Genomic DNA, 17,321 nt, shown 5'->3' with positions numbered 1-17,321 from the left:
TGCCTACAAAAGGACGTAAGACCTAGAAATGCTCGAACTTCTTTCTGTGTAGAAGGTACTGGTGTGTCTAAAATTGCCTGAATGCGATCTGATGTGAGTGCACGTCCCTCCTTAGACAAAAGGTGACCTAAGTAGGTTACCTTTGGGCTACAATACTGCAATTTCTTTTTCGATACTTTGTGATGATGTGAAGCAAGGAAAGAAAGCAAGGGCAAAGTGCATTTTTCTCATTGTTCAGGGGTATAGGCTACCAACAAGATATCATCGACATATTGTATGAGCGCCACACCTTCGGGCAGAACAAAAGAATCAAGTTGTCTCTTTAATGCTTGGCTGTAAATACTAGGACTCTCGGTATAGCCTTGAGGAACCCTACAAAATCTATACGATCGATTATTCAAGGTGAAACCTAACAGATATCGGCTATCAGGACGAATAGGGATCGAAAAGAAAGCGTTCTTCAAGTCTATAACGGAGAACGTAGTTGCAGTAGGTGGAACTAAAGTAAGAAGTGTCGGGATGTCAGAAACCACTGGATATTGTGGCACCACTATCTTATTCACTTCTCGTAAGTCAATTATAAATCGATAGATCCTAGTGTCTTTCTTCAGAATTGGGAGAATCGGACTGTTACACACATTAAATGGAACTTCTTCAACAACCCCAACTTCAATAAGATCTCGTACAATTCGTGAGCGCTTCCTCACCCTCCCGTGAAATTATATATTGAGGCAAACGTGGTAACACAGCTCCCTCCTTTACACTAATTTGCATCGGTGGAATAATCATCTGTCCCACATCAGTATCTGAAGTAGCCCACAAAGTGTTAGGTAGAGAAGCTAATGCCATATTTTCTTTAACAAGACAAGCTCTTTCCATTACAGGGTAGTTGTAATTCAAAATCACACGTGCTCCTTCAGGGGAACATCTTATTGTGGCTCTGAAATACTTGAGCATATCAAGGCCCACAATATTATCTGATGTATTTGGGGAGAGCAAAAACGGGCATGGTGCAGCAAATTTATCAACATGAAATGCAAGTGGTTGCGACAATGGGCTAAGAGAAGGTGTTCCATCGAACCCCATCGATGTGATCGTTAAGCCAGACAGGGGAGCCCTCGGAACCAATTGTTTAGACAGAGCGCTACGAGTAGCTCCTGTATCAACCAGAAACTGATCAGTAGAACCCAAAACATGTGCTGTAACATAAGGACCCCTCTGATCTACTGGAACTTCAACTGATTCCTTACCCCATCCTACGCAATCCTATGCATAAGCAGAATCATGTAAATCAGGCTGCGCATAATCAGACATCTGGTATTGATTGCGCCTGTCAAAATTATTGAACCCATTTTGTACCCGCACATTAGAATCAAACCTAGCACGATCGTTCGTGTTGTCCCTGGGACCTGAATATCCCGCGCGATTTCTCATTGGTCCACGACCACGGGCATAGCGTTGTGAGCGCAACAATGGACACTCATCTGCCCAAAGGCCAAATTTTCTACAATACGCGCATTGATCAACAGCCAGATTCGAACGAGTGTAGGAAGAACCATAAAATCCTCGTCCGCCTCTATCATTGCCTTGATGCCCTTCGGGGCTAAGTTCTTGCGCATTATAAATCACCATTCATTCACTCTAGAGGTGGACCATAAACCTGAGATAACATAACCTTTGTTTTTAATTCCTTAGACTTTTTATCCTCACTACCCTTCGCTTCTACTTTCTGACGCTCGTAATATTGAGCCATCGTCAGGAGAGATGCCGGAGACGAGGTGGTCCAAGAGCTTTCTCTAGCTTTTAAACGGCTAGCCACTCCTGGTAATAGATTCGTAACGTATTTATCTACAAACAAATGTCGGCCCGTATCGTCCGTTAGCGACTGGCCACTAAAATCATGAAATGCTTCCTCGAAACGCGTAAAGAAATCTGAAACCGATTCATCTGTCTTTTGCTTACACAATGCTAAAATAGTCCAATCAATCTTTTTAGGGGGAATAATAGTTTTTAACTCAGTTAGTATTGCAATAGGAAGATCTAAAATCAACTGACATGGCTTTTTCGCTGGTTCCCTATCCTCGTCTTCCGTCTCTATCTCCTTCCATAATGCCCCATACTCTGCGTGATCATCAACTTTACGCACGGATCTCCACATATCAGATGGCAATATTAGCCAGAAGAATAAATCAATATCAGCTAATGTCATGGTACAAGAATTTATGGCTCCCTCAACTTCCTCATAGAAAGTGGCTGGATTTTTCCACGGGTTAGGCAATGCAGCTTTAAGTGCAATGACACCTGCCCTATTCCAGGGAGTATACATCCAGTTATAAATCAAATAACCTTTAGCATCTACAGAGGACTTATCATCACTTGTACCCGTTCCCTTAGGAGAAACATATAAAGGCGCAGCCTCTCGCATAGGCTTTGCATGCACTTTTGCGGTCTTATCTGTTCCAAAGATAGATGATTGTTTCCCGCCGAGCGACTCCTTCCGTGCATCTGCATCTGTTTTTCGTTTCTCCTCTCGCATACGAAGCACCTCAGTTCGTAGTTTGAACAACTGTCTTATCGTATCAGCCACATGGGGGAGAGTATGTATTATGTATTTGCTTACAATCGGCTGCTACATCATCAGGTTCTAAAACACCAGAGACTTTCCGAAACATGTCAACAACTTCTTCAGCAAAATTCTCGGTAAAATATAATCGCTCTCTGTCCTGCCACCCCTGTAAACTATCTAAGATGTTAGAAGCAGTAACAGAATCACAAAGTGCTTGATGAGCAGTCTTTCTAAGTTCTGCCGCACGTTCGACCGGCAGCATAGAGCGAGTATCTGGTTTTGTTCGATCTGCCCTGGAATCGTCATCTTCGTCAGATGGAGCGGACAGAACGGCATACGGAGGCGGAGGACGATCTAGCAAGGAGAAATCATCTTGTGATTTATTAAGGACAGGATAAAGAGGTTGCCGGACAGCATATTGGCCTGATGTCTGTAATCTGCGCTCCTTCTCCTGTCTCTCTTCCAATTCTTTCACTTCTTTCTTCCTTAATTCTTGCGCTTTTTCATACACATTCTTCCGTTGCTCTTTCTTAATCAGCGCCTGCTCACGTTTCTCACGCTAATGTACTTCTTTCACCCACATTCGTACACATTCAAACATATCTTGTCTGGATTTCCGCTCAAACATACACTCTTCCACATACTCAATCTTTCGCATATCAAATGACCCATACATTGGCCAACATAACTCAGGATCCTGACAAGTGTATTTCCTCCACAATGTGCTGTACATTATAGAAGAAAGACCATATTTAATATACATCTCTCTATTAGGCGTCCCTTCTCGGGGAGCTGGTTGAGATCCCTCAAGTTTAAACCGGTTATTTCCACAAAAGCAGCACATCCTACGAAGTGCGCTAAGAGCAGGTATGCCAAAAATAGTGCAAAAATAGTGCAAAATATGCAGTATAATAATCAAAGTAGCACTTTAGGTATCTTTAATACGATGTGCCGCTCAAATCAAAATCGCAATTTTATAGAAAAATCTCCTCATTACCTGCCTATATGTGTTACAACACATATATTCCACTTACACATACACATCATGACTAGTCATACCAAACCAAAATTGCCACAGAAAGCGTATCCTGAAACTGCCTTGCCAATCCCAGGCTTCAAAAACCCACAGCAAGTACCGTACAACGGTTCTTACCAATCACAGGGTGTCCAGATTCCTTCTGCCAAGTTCTAAATTCGACCAAACGGCCACTGCACGGCAAGCCAACAGAAGAGATCTCAGTCGAGGACCGGCACCACCTGGATGGTCAGATCGGAAAGGAAGGAACAACGCCTTGGATGCCAAGACTCAGGTCTCTTCTGGCAGTGATCACTTCCGCGGCGAGGTTCCAATCCTTCGTCACTACCACTACTTCGGGCATCCGAGTCGCCGATGAGCTCCACGTGTCGGGTGCCAATTGAAGTAAGCAAGCCTCAGCATCAGATTTACAACACTACAACTACCCCAACCCCTTCCACTGCCCTTAGGCAAACCCTTATTTTAAAAAACTACCAACCCTCCCAACATTAAAAACTACCTAGCGCTGCCCTAAGCCCTATTCACTACCCCGACTACCCATTCCCCTCCCTGAGGCCTAAAACCCTGACCCATCCCAAAAAACTATCCTGTCTCCCATAAGCCCTAAAACCTCCCCAACTACCCATTCCCCTGCCCTGAGTCCTAATACCCTAATCTAAAAAAATGACCTAACCCTCCCCAGCCCTAAAAACTACCCCAGAACCCTCAGCCCTGAAAACTACCCGACCCCCCACCAGCCCCGAAAACTAGCCCTGAACCCTCCAGACCTGGAGACTACCTCCAACCCCGACCCTTTAAACTAGCCCCCAAAACCCAGCCCAGAACACCACCCTGACCCCCCCAGCCCAGAAACCTACCCCGAACCAGCCCCAGCCCAGAAAACTACTCCTGACCTTCCAGCCCAGAAAACTACCCCGACTCACCCCTAGCCCAGAAAACTATTCCCGATCTACCCTCCAGCCCACAAAACTACCCCTGAATCCCCCTCCCAGAATTAGTCGATTAGAGTGATGTCCTTATTGCAAAGTACATTTGAAAGCAGGGGTAAAGAGGCCGGATGCTGGATCATACTGAAGTGCATGCTACCGGGTGAATGTGTTGTAGCTGACACACTGTATGTATTAGTTTAAATGGACTTTGCAGTCCAGGTATAGGGCCCCAGCTGTGCTGCAGATGTGCAGTGATAATTGTTTTCCATATTGTCTTTCTCCCTGCAGACAAGAGCAGTAGCAGCGCCAGTGCCAACAAACGTCAGAAAGTTGCCCAGGATTTTCTCAACTCCCTAGACCAGACCGGTGAGCTCCTGGTGCTGTTTGAAGACGAAGAAGTTGACGATGTAAAACAGGAAAGGATGGAGGTATGATAAATCTCCTTCCAACGTTCCCCCTCTGTTTGGGAAAAGATCCCATATATTTTGAGGAAGACATTCTGTGTTTTGTCTCTGACTTAGTAAAGGTATTTTTTCCTTTCTCCTTTTTAGGACGAGCCTAGCAGCGCATGCGCTGCTCTGTAAGGCATGCTGTATTAGCGTATGGACTTGAAGGTCCGCCCATATTTTTCATTGGCTTGTGTCATTGTCCTTTGTAAATGGTGGCGTCTTATTCGTTGATTGACTTGTTAGTCCCTCCTTAGTACCGCCTTGTCTTCATTTGTAACCTCTCATGAGAACTGGCCCTTTTACTTCTGTTGTTACACTGCATGTCTGCACAACAGGCTTTCCTGCAACACTCACTTTCCAAGCAGCCCGGGCCAATAGCGGCTGCTTCTTTCAAATGAAATAGGTCTCGCATTTACAAGAGTTTGAGCTATTGGCATTGTAAATGACAATGCCTTTTATTTATGTGTTAATTATAAAAACAGATAAATAAAAGCTGTTGTCATTCACAATGCCAATAGCTTAAACTCACACTAATGCGAGACCTATTGAGTTGCAAATGCTTGCTATGTTGGGGTTTAACGACTTTGTATGTCTTATTAAGGTAAATGAAAATGCTGCTGTGCTAACATTAAGCAAGTAAGGGTCTGATTCATTAAGGCCACCTAGAAAATCAGAAATCTCCTCTCATTGGTTTGCTTTTATCTTTGAAGTAGATTACTGCCTTTCTGGGGATTCGCTGAGAATCCAAGAAGTACTCCTTAAAATCTGTCGCAAAATTTCACGAGTACTCCTTCTTCACAAAATTTTCCTCATATTGATTTCGTACTAGATGCAAAATCCACACGAGGTGTACGAAGGTGCATTTGCAAATGGGGCTTTTTTACTTTTTTTTCCACACTGAACTTTCTCCGGTGGACAAATCTTTTCCCGTACACCACCCCTAAATGCTTATTACTTTCCCTTTCTTACCCTGAAAAGACATTTTATTTCTCATTTCACAGGAGTAAAAATGTTTGTGATTCCCATCTGCATTTGGCAAGTCCATTGCTTTGTAAGGCTCCCTAAATATAAATTTATGATGGTGAAAAATTAATCACAATACTGGTGGATTTACACATTTTGTAATTATAATTTATTTTCTATAGTGTCAGAACCCTTTCAGAGGGTCACAGGGCAAGCAACAGCTGCAGGGCCCAACTGTGAAGGGGCTGAGGCCTTTAACTCCCTAATGTCCCGGAGTCTGACCTACAATGGGTCCTGAACGACTGAGCCAAGTACCCCTTCAGCACTTCACTGTCAGTGGTATTGCGGGTCGAGTAGTCAAAGGATTCTTGGGGAGAGGTGAACACAGGGGGTGAACACAGGCTCACAACTCAAAATACCTTCAGCAGCAGCAATAAATGGCTGTCCAGGTAAATACTTGCTTTTGTGAAAAAAGGAGTATTTATCGATAGAAAGTAAAATATGGCATTCAGGCCTCAAGTGTTTGAACATGTGGGTTCCTGAGTCTCAGTTCCCACTCGCTAGCAGTAGTTGTTATTAACCCATTCATTATTGGTTACATTCAGGTTAAGACCCACCACTAGTATGAGTCTCAGGGGTCCAACTCCGACACTTTTATTAAAATCTGAAGTGTTCAAGCACTGAGATGCTATGTAACAGGCAAGCTCCCTGGACAATCTGACCCGTAAATCAGTATTACCCACACAAGCAAGACCTGCACGGCCGGAGTCTCTGTGCATACCTCCTTCATAGGCACTGAAGCCGCAGCCTCTGTCTTTGGTGAGTTCTTCACACGCGACCTTGATGAAGCAGTAGTTGGGTGTTCTCACGTTTCTCACACGCGGTCCTACGGAGGCCGTGGTGAGGGGGTTTCTAGATGTTCCTCTGATGCTGGTAAGTTTCTTGGGATCCCCTTCAGTGGAGATAAAGGGGGCTCAATGCTCCTGGTGCTTATCCTCAGTCAGAGTTTGGGCCTGAACGGGTCACATGGCGACCTCCTCCTCCTCACTACAACTGTTTCAAACCAACAACGCTTCTTGCCTTGTCTCGGTGGCCCCTCTGGGCATTTGGGGTCACAGCCCTCATTCTGTACACCGACTATGGCCGGATCGGCACAGCAGCAATCTTCATGGTGGCCTCACCTGGCATATAGATTCGCCAACTTCACTCAGCACACGAGCTACAGCCTGATCTGCACGGAAGTAATCTTCGCGTCGGTCCCATGTGGCACACAGGGAAGCCGATTTCGAACATGCACACAGACAACGAGCCAATCAGTGCAGCAAAGTTCATGGCTCACTTCATGACAGCCATCTGGGCCACCGACTATACTTTGCATACAGGCAACAACCAGATTGTGCAGCAGCCATCTCCTCACACCTCGCTACAGGGATCCACTTGCCAGGATCCCCCACTGGACCTCTCTTTCTCCAATGCTGTCCTCTTCCTCAGAAGGCACAATGGTCTTGGTAAGAAGGCGAGCACTGGTGTTCCAGGCTCCAGGGGCAGGTGATCTTGGATTCCTGTGCTGATGTCCCCTAACCCACCAGGGGGATTGGCAGGCCTTGGTCCCAAGTCCTGGTCACGGGCAGAAGTCTTGCAGAGCTTATCCTCCTTGCACAGCCTGACTGACTGCTTGAACGTTGACAGTTGTGGGGGCCTCCAGCTCTCCTCCTTATAGTCCATTTCCAGACACCAAATGTGATTTAGAGTCTGAATCTTTGAAGTTTAAGTTGTGTGTCCCATTCTTTTTGAAGTGCCCTCTTCTCTGCCCTTCCTCCAGAAAGCTGCGTGTCACAGCAGGCGCGATTCCAAATCTGATAGCACAACAACAAATTCCTTGGGAGTGACAAGAGGTTCACAGCTGGATGTCAGCCGCAATGATATGTGTATCAAAAGGTTACCCCATGGCCCCAACCCTAGACTTTTTGATTTTCTTATCACCCCAGTCTCCTTCCTGAGATGTGATTAGGCCCCTTCCCAGTGACCTCTCTCTGAATTAAAGAGCACCCATTGACGTATACCACAAAGCTGGGCTGTCCCTTCCTCCAGTGTCACATCCAGCTCCCAGGAATGCAGCAGTCCACAAATCTGTCTGGTGGGGGCAGGTGGGAGTGATTCCTCTACTTCCTCATGTTCTCCCAGTTAGCCATGAGTCTCTAAGAATGGAACTGGGAATCTTCCATGTACTGTACCGTTCACAGGCATGCATTCTTCTAGAACATCCCTGTATTGTACCATTCACAAGCACACATACACCCCAAACCAATGTAGGCCAAGGGTACGTTAAGCACATAGCAGTGGAACTTTAAATAAATGAGGCTGTAGGCCACACTTTAATGACACAGGTAAAAAAGCCTGTTCACTCGTGCTGATCACTGCACAATATGCTGGCTCCACTGCGCGTGTGCTGCTTAACTCCTGTCAAATGCAAAAAGAGCAATTGATGGACAGAATGCTGCACAATGTCAAACATTCACCCCAGTACAGAGATCTGGCCCTAAATCCATCGTTTTTTTTGCTCGCCATTCCAGTTCAGGCCCAGACAAATGCAAATCAGTCTTGAGCCTGTGAACAGTCCAGCCCGAACTGCTAGGTCATGTCTTCCCTGGACTGGACAAAAGCATCCTGGGACTGATTTCGGGGCATAACCCCTCATCAGCCAGGCTAACTTGACTCCAGGGCATGGAGAGCACATCTGGGAATACCGTCCCTCTCAGGGTGACAAATGCAAAAAAGAACATTTGATGGACATAATGCAGCACAATGTCAAACATTCACCCCAGTACAGAGATCTGGGCCAACATCCATCGTTTTATTGTTCCCCATGCCATTCTAGCTAAGACCAAGCCAAATGCAAATCAGTCTTGAACCTGTTCCCCTTCGGAAAAGTCCAGCCTGAACTGCCAGGCCAGGTCCTACCCGGACTTGAAAAAAGCATCATGGGATCGGTTTCGGGGCATTGCCCCTCATCAGCCAGGCTTGCTTGACTCTAGTGGCACGGAGAGCATGGGACCCACGTCTCGGCATGCCCGTCCCACTTGGGGTGCTCACTGTGAACATATTGGAAGGTCATTTTACGCTACAGCTCTCCAGCATTTACAAGGGCACCTGCCACAAGAGCTAAACTAATCCCTCTCATAAATCAAAATGACAATCTGTTATATTAAAGTTGAAGTTAAATAATATTTTGCACCTTTGTATATTGTCCTTAATGTGTATCAATTTTTTGTCAATAGTTCAGCGACCACTCTCATACCCATTCAGATCATGAGGTAAAGTTGGCAAAGTGTAGTATTTCATTTAAAAAAAAAATGTTTGTGTTCGTTCTGCCAATTTACTTGTTGGCTATACTCCCTTCCTATCTCTGGTATACCAGGCCGGTTTAGAGTCATTCCACTCAAGAGTAAAAAGCTGTTTCCACATCCGCCCTTCACTGGTGTGCCCGTAACACAGAAGGGAAATAGGACAGACAGCTGTTCATTGGCTTAATCATTGGACCCTAGGTTTTGCATCCATTCCACCAGCTTGATCCATACTTGTCCTAGACTACTATGGTCACATACTAGGTCCTGTAAACTTATATTTACAACTCTCTTTTTGCACTCATGAAAGGGGGGTGGAACACTCGATTTCCATGATTTACAGATTTCCCGTCTTCCTAAGAGAATTACATAAAAAATAAATCTTGCATCCGGCCTACTAACATAGGTAGTATTATCTAGGCATATACCAAAAAATACAAGGAGGGGGCTTACCCTCACCGTAATGCCTGTAACTTCCGTTAAAAATTCACAGACCTCAAGCCAAAACTTAGTGATCTCAGGGCAGAGGGATCTCCACATCGTGGGCATGCATGTTGTGTTCCTGAAAATGTTTTGAATTTTTCTGGGGACCAAAATACCCTATAGACAGTAAAGAGATGATTGCGTTTCAGGTAAGCCAGCGTAACTGTCTCTCTTAGCGTCGCAAAAGAACCCTACCAGATATCACTCACATTTAAATTCATCTCTTAATTGCCCCAAAGTTTTTGAATGTCTTTATCCAAGTCGTCTTCTGCGTTTACTAGGGTGTGGTACCACAAAGCAACCTCCTTCTTAACAATACCAGTTTTTATTGCTTGGTCTAACCAAGAATCATCATCCACCTCGTTCCAATCTTGAGTTACCCACCACCCAGAGTGCTGGTAATACTTAAATCTAGTTAGTTGGCCCCCTGAAAGTAGACTCAAAATCTCCCACCGACTAGGTCGGTTCCCACCTGGGGATCTCCCCAGCGAGAGATTTCCGCGTTCATCAGTGGGAGGCTAAGTGCATCTTTCAAACACTCTGGGGTCCCTGGTGATTCCCATCAGATGTGTAGTAAGATATAGCTAACTTTTTCCTGAAAAACACCCATACTTCCAGAGCCTCAGATAAAATATTGAGTCTTACTTTTTTTAAACTCCGGGTCCCCAAATTTAAATAAAAATTGCTCTTGCCCCTCTCACAACTCACTAAGCATTGCCCCAAAAGAAATCCTATTGCTGAACTATCTACTTTATTTAAAAGCATCCAATAGTTCTTAAAAAGGAAAGCATGCCCATAGATCATCAAATCAGGTAGTGCCAGCCTACCCTTCTTCAACCTCCTCCTTAATCTTTTCCAAGATATGCGAGATCCCTTCGAACCCCAGATAAAACTATTTATTGTTCCTTGTAATTTAGCAAACTCCCTTTTATCAAACAATAATGGTAAGGAATTAAAAAGAAAAGTGATTTTGGTAGAATAATCATCTTAATAAAGTTTACCCTACCATACAAATTTAGAGGGAGGTTTGACCACCTAGCCAACAATCTCCCTACCTCCTGACTGTTTTTTTTCCAGTTCACTGTGGTTACTTCCGCTAGTTTCTGTATAATTATAATACCAAGGTAGCGCATACACGATTTTGCCTGCAGGGTTGCTTTGGTTGGTTCCATTTCATGATTTCTGTCTTGTTTCTATTCACCTTATATCTGGATATCTTTCCGAACGCTTCTGCTTTTGCCATCAAGGTAGGAATAGCCCTGTCGGGATTTAACGTGTAAAGTAAAAGATCATCAGCATATAAGGCAAATTTTATCTTAAGAATCCATAAGTGAAAGGAACAAGGGTAGTGTCCTCTCTAATCCATGCTGCTAAAGATTCAATATACAAATTAAATAAAAGTGGGGACAGGGAGCACCCCTGCCTAGTTCCGCGCAATATATTGAACCAGTCAGTTAACTCACCATTTACGAGCACCCTCGCTCTGGGTAGACGGTACAGAAGTTGAACAGCCTTTATTATGTTATTTTGGAATCTGAATATCTTTAGAGTCTCCCAGAGATATGGCCAGTGAATCTGATCAAAAGCCTTGGCAGCGTCCACTGCCACGACGGTTACAGGTAGATTATGTGTTTCTGCCAAGTCTATTACTCCAAGCAATGAGAAGGTTAGCTCATTGAGCTGTCTCCCAGGTATAAATACTCTCTGATCACTATGTATAATACCTTTTATAATCTTAGCTACCCTGGCAGCCAAGATACCAGTGAAAACCTTGTAGTCTGTGTTCAACAGTGATATTGGCCTCTATGAGTCCACTGCAGGAGGGTCTTTGTTAGGTTTCAGAATTAGCGTTACCGTTGCCTCAGCCCAACTTAAAGGAGGGTCTTCCCCTTCTATCAGTATTGCATTAAAAGCTCTTTGAGCACTGGTACTATGATGTCAAGGAGACTACGGTAAATCTCAGTTGGAAGGCCATCTGGCCCAGCTGCCTTGCCTCTAGCCATCTGCCTAAACTGCTGTCGAATCTCCTCCTCTGTTATCTTGATCGCTAGAGTCCCCTTCTGGTCTTCGGTTAAATTTGGGAGTTCGATTTCCTTTAAAAAACCCTCAATATTATCTCTCCCAGGGGAGATATTCTCTTTATACAGTTGACTCATATGTCTACAAACTTCCAAACCAATTTTTGTGCTAGTATCAACTATATCTCCCGTCATAGACTCTCGAAGACTACTGATTTGGTAGCGAGCTTTCTATACTTTGGCTTTCCAGGCCAAGAGGGAACCACTCTTCTCGCCGTATGCAAAGTGCTGCAATGTACTGCCCTTCCTTCTATCTGACAATATCTTATTGAGGCTCCTTGATATTCTGCTTGCAACGGTTCTAGTTGCTTTGTGAGCGAGGCCACCTTGCTAGGACTCTCTAATGAGGCCTTTTCTAACTCCTGCTCTTTACTTTTTATAGTTTGTAGGAACATTTCCTCTTGGTGCCTCATACTACGTTTGTTACCCACCATAGTTGCGGTGCCTATAGATCATAGAAAGGCCTTAAAGGTGTCCCATATGATTTAAGCTTTAGCTGATCAATTATTAGCGTCGAAAAAGGCTGCTACCTCATCTTTCATCTTAGATAGAACCCCTTTGTCTAACAATATTGTGCTGTCTAAGGTCCATCTTATCATACTCCTCTTATCTTGAAGCTTTAATGAAAAGAAAACGGCCAAGTGGTCTGATAGTATAGCAGGTACATGCTTAATCGAGTCCACCCCTGATAATAACTCACAATCTAATAAGAAGTAATCAATACCTGAGTGATGGCCATATTCTTTGCTAAAAAAAAGTAAAATCCCTCTTTTCTCCCATCTTAAATCTCCAGATATCAACTAGATTTAATTCATTGATTAGGGTTTTAAGTACCGCCGTTGTTTTTGATGGGGTAACGTATTTGACTTTGGAGGTTCTATCCAACACCTTGCTTAAAACTATATTAAAGTCCCCTCAAAGTATGGTGGGGGCATTAGATGTCAATAAGCCTGATTCCAATTTATTTAGTGGACCCGGGTTATCCTCATTTAGGCCATAATAAGAAGCAACCACTGCAGACATTCCTTGAGCTTTTATCTTAGCTAATAACCACCTCCCAGAAGAATCTGTCTGATAACTTTCCAGTATAATACCGGAATTACTTCTTATAAGAATTGCTACCCCCCTCGTGTTACCACTTTGATCTGAGCAAGCGATGTCCTGAACCCATGCCCATTTTTTATATACACTTTTACATTCATTTTTTATTAAATGGGTTTCTTAAAGTAAAATAACCTTAGCCTCAGTTTTCTTAAGAAACTACACTATTCGGGCTAGCATCCTTGTGGATCTTAAGCCATTAACGTTCCAGGATATAAAGTGAACCATTTTCTTATTCATCTATCAATCGACGGAACTCGCTTCCTACCTGCCCCTACAAAATTAATCCTATTTAGCGCCGCCCTCTGTAAGCATGAAACAACTAACGAAGCATCACCTCCTATCGGGATCCACTAGCTATAAGACATAGTAAGGACAATATTTTGTATTTCTTTTCTCCCACATGCTCCCAACCACCCGTGTCTCACCCCCACCCTCCTTGGGGAACTCCTCCCTCCCTATCTGTTAGACTAGGGCCTTCGAGGTATCCCTGTGCAGATGACTGAGCGAATCTCTAAAACAAACTCAATACCAAAACATAACTTTATGTGCGCATGTGTTACGTGTGTTTGTGACGAAAACTAATAACTTTCTCTAAATATCTACCTAGATGCGCTCATTCCACTCTTATGTACATCTTCAGTGTGCATCTCTATATATATATATATATATATATATATATATATATATATATATATATATATATATATATATATATATATATATATATATATCGGCGTTCAAATCTCTACTCTGGGCTTTCCATCGACATTAACAGGACATCCACCTCTTCAGGGTCTCTGATGTTGTACATTTTATTTCCCCACATTATTTTTAACATGGCAGGAAACTTCATATACACTTGGGCCCCCCTAGCACGTAATTCACTCATTTTAGCACCTAGGGTCCACTGCCTATAGGCATTCCTCTTGCGCATGTCAGAGCGAATTTGATAAATGACGTCTCCAAATTTAATTTGCCGTTCCTTCAGTACTCGCCCCAACACTAACTCCTTGATAGAAAAGGTAAGAACGTTTATTAAGACCTTCCTTCAGGCCTTCCTTCCTGGATGGAGTCTGTAGGGGTCCCTATGTACCCTTTGAAGTTCTCTTTCCCAGTCTGTATCCGTTTTATCGTGGAACAAATCTCCTTTAATGTCGGAACCTTCTGCTTTTTCCAAAACCCCCAAAATGCGGACATTATTTCTCCTGGCATGTAACTCAAACCTTCCCAGGTCTGCTTGTAGAGTCTTATTTTCTTCTTTTAGTCCTGCTATCTCCTTCGAATTTACTGCTTTTAGCCTCACCCAAAATCTTCACTTCCTCTTCCAGGGCTACTGTATGCAGTGCAATTCCATCGATCTTTTGTTCGAGAATAGCACATTTTCCTTGAATATCCTTCTGGTTGTGTTCAGAAGTGTCAAACTTAACCAGCATATCTTGCCTCAAGTTAAATAGTAGATCTGTCACCTGGGCCCCTAAGGAGTGCCCCCTCCTGTAGGCTGTTATCTAACCTGGGGATCTCATCATTCCCCCGGGGTCCTGCATTGCCGATTTTATTAACAGATAACTCTCCTTCTTGAATAGATTGTGCCTTAAGTAGGGGGGGAACAAAGGAATGCTCGAGGAAATAGGGGGACTAGATAAAGTGTCTTCTAGACTCTCTGTTGAATCCTCTATGAGGGGGAAAATTTATTTTCAAGACTCAATGGTTCAATCTGCCTCAACTGTGCCCCTATATCTTCCGTCACATCCCCTGTGCTCCCAATATCCCCCTCAGCCCCTGCTGAACCTGCTACTTGTTCCACCATTTTGAAGTAGGACCTGAGGGAGGGGGGAGGCTTAGAAAGAGACCTTATTTCTCTTACTCCACAATTTTTGACTTTACCTCTTTTGGTGGCTTCTTAACAGAGATTACAGCCTGAGAAATGCTCGCTGGCTTCCCCCTTTCAACTGCACTCTTCTTTTCGGGGGGGGGGGGGGGGGTACGTAGGAGGTACCTACTCCTTGCTGGTGGAGATTGTGCACGTTTGCCTACTTCCACAGCGGTATTTAGCGCCTACGTTTTGTCGCAATCCTTTGGTGGACCCATAGTGCCACTTAATGGTCCCATATTTTTCGAGCTCAGAACATTAGAGGATAAATCATGAGATGGAAGATTTTCCTCCATCCAACCCCCCCACCCCGACTCTGAGACTGGGGCTCCCTTGGGGGGCGGTGTCGCTTCCGTAGTAGAAAGAACACCAAAGCCCACATGAGAAGTGACCTGGCAGCCACTCGAAGACCGTTTAGCTATCATTTAATCTTTTGCTCTGTTTCAATGTCCATTTAACAACCGCTTCTCCATTTCGCCTTATATGAGAATGGCGATCCTCCACGCGATCCTCCACACCGGTGTTAGCCGCCGCCATATTCCCTGGTCACGTACTGACGGCTCCCGTGCCGAAGTGTAGTATTTCCCAGTACAAAGGACTGCGGTGTCTATCTTAAGGTCTTGCTAACGCTTTCAGTGGCACTTGCTTTGGTGAGCCACGTAGCCCTGCTGTTTCTGTAGTTCATGTCCACGTGAGGAGTGGTAAAAGTCCCCAGTGTTTCAGGTTTATTTATGAACAAACTCAATCTGATAAACAAAAAACTTCCAGGCTTCAGAGATGGCTCTTTCTCCATTCCTTTCTTTTGCTAGCAACATTTTTCTTTAGAGTCTAGAACACCTTGAATCACATTTAACCTCTTTCCATGCACGTTGTTACAGAAATCTGCTAAATAGAAACGTTATGTTATGTGACCAGGATTAGGTAGGGGAAGGTAATTAGAAATCTGAAAAATAGCACTGTCTAGTTCTTCGCTTCCTCACTTGTCCTACTCCTTGTTGGTCAGACATGTAAACCTCACAGGGACAAGCTTTATAAATGCAGAGGGATCCATGTGAAGGAGAATAAATCCCTAAAATTGTTGGTTTCATGATTGGAAATTTATGACAACTGGACCCTTTGGAATTTCCTCCTGCACATTTCCACATTAAACACTCGCAATCACACACAGCAGTCCAGTTGTCATTGTTTCCAGTGGGGCTTCGCCTTCTTTCCATACGGCGTCTATGAACTGCCTGCTTGCTGTTAACAGGTGGCAAATTATTTACCTTTTTAAAGAGGGCATTCTGTCAAGCGTGGAGCGTTTGAGATCCAGAATTTAAAAAAAACTTATTTTCTGTATCATGATCAAGATTTCCTTCCAAAATAGGAAGATTCTTGAGCATCTTTACAAAATGTCACAAAGGAATAGCCTTTTTCTCCTCAGTGTTACCAGCATCACTCTGAAGTCAAAGGGAACATCTTCTGAAGTTTGCCAAGTGTCAATATAATTAAGTTTGCAAACTTGGGTTGAATGCCCCTGTGTTCACAACCGTGTTCAAAAACAGACAGTGTTGAAGTTATTTTCTGTATTTAGTTACAAAATGACAGTTTTTCTTAGTTTTTTTTAAACACAATTTTATTGAGTTTTCAAATAGGATAATAAATGCGTTACAGTTCCATAGCAATTGGGCGCTAAGAATGAAAAAAAATATAGAACATGAGTGCATACATTAGATCCAAAATGTAAATGATAATGTGGACAGTAATATCCAAGGATACATATCCTGACAGTGATATATTAGCTAAGGATTTGAAAAAACGAGATATACATGCTAATAAAATGGCGAGGTAGCAGAGTCCTAACGGACCAATGATTATCGTGCAAACTATACATTATAAACTTTAATACAAATACAAAAAATTCCCCCACCCCCTTCCTAGTTCCTGGTCCACTAACTTACAGCGTAATGTGAATAAAGCTTGTATCTACACATGAAATAACAGATCATTCCACAGCAGGCATATATACAGATCTCTAGATCTTCAGAGTGACAAGGGTGGAACGACCCTATCAGAAAGCAAACAGTTCTCCTCTTGGGGATGTGGAATGTGGGGTGGGGCCGCTCTGTGATGAAGGAGGGGTCAGCATATCAATGGGTTTGAATGTTTCAAGCATCTGGTCCCAATCTAGAGAGATAGGGACCTTACGTAGCCCTCTAAATTCCTCCTGCCTAATAATAATACTCTCTGCAGTGCCCCAGCGGACCATTTCCGACTGCCATAAGAGAGTGTTGTATATCATTCTAGGACCCTAGTGTAATTTTCCCGATTCATGCCCTTATATAGGTATAAAGTACTGTATCCTTATATAGGCATAGACATCATAACCATATTAAGACATAGCTCATGCAGTCCTAATACAGCATGGCTACTTCCACTAGTTCCGAAAATCTAAAACGATTACTTGGAAAAATCCGCCTTCAGCAGTCCGGGACTTCCCCCTGCTTGAGTATTGATTTA

At 43.7% G+C, this 17,321-nt stretch overlaps 1 protein-coding gene across 2 annotated transcripts in view; it reads left to right on the top strand.

The window, feature by feature from the left end:
• The window catches only part of SUPT3H (SPT3 homolog, SAGA and STAGA complex component), a 1,963,693-nt gene that overhangs the window by 1,161,859 nt on the left and 784,513 nt on the right, over window positions 1-17,321 (top strand). For both annotated transcript variants that reach the window (XM_086926226.1, XM_086926225.1), the window contains exon 6: window positions 4,820-4,959. In XM_086926226.1, the coding sequence (XP_086782352.1) occupies window positions 4,820-4,959 (140 nt within the window). The remainder of the gene's footprint in view (window positions 1-4,819; window positions 4,960-17,321) is intronic.

This window comes from Lissotriton vulgaris, chromosome 6 (assembly GCF_964263255.1).
Source record: "Lissotriton vulgaris chromosome 6, aLisVul1.2, whole genome shotgun sequence".
Lineage (NCBI taxonomy): Eukaryota > Metazoa > Chordata > Amphibia > Caudata > Salamandridae > Lissotriton > Lissotriton vulgaris.
Note: the sequence above shows the minus strand (reverse complement) of the source record. Positions and strands in the feature narration are given on the sequence as shown.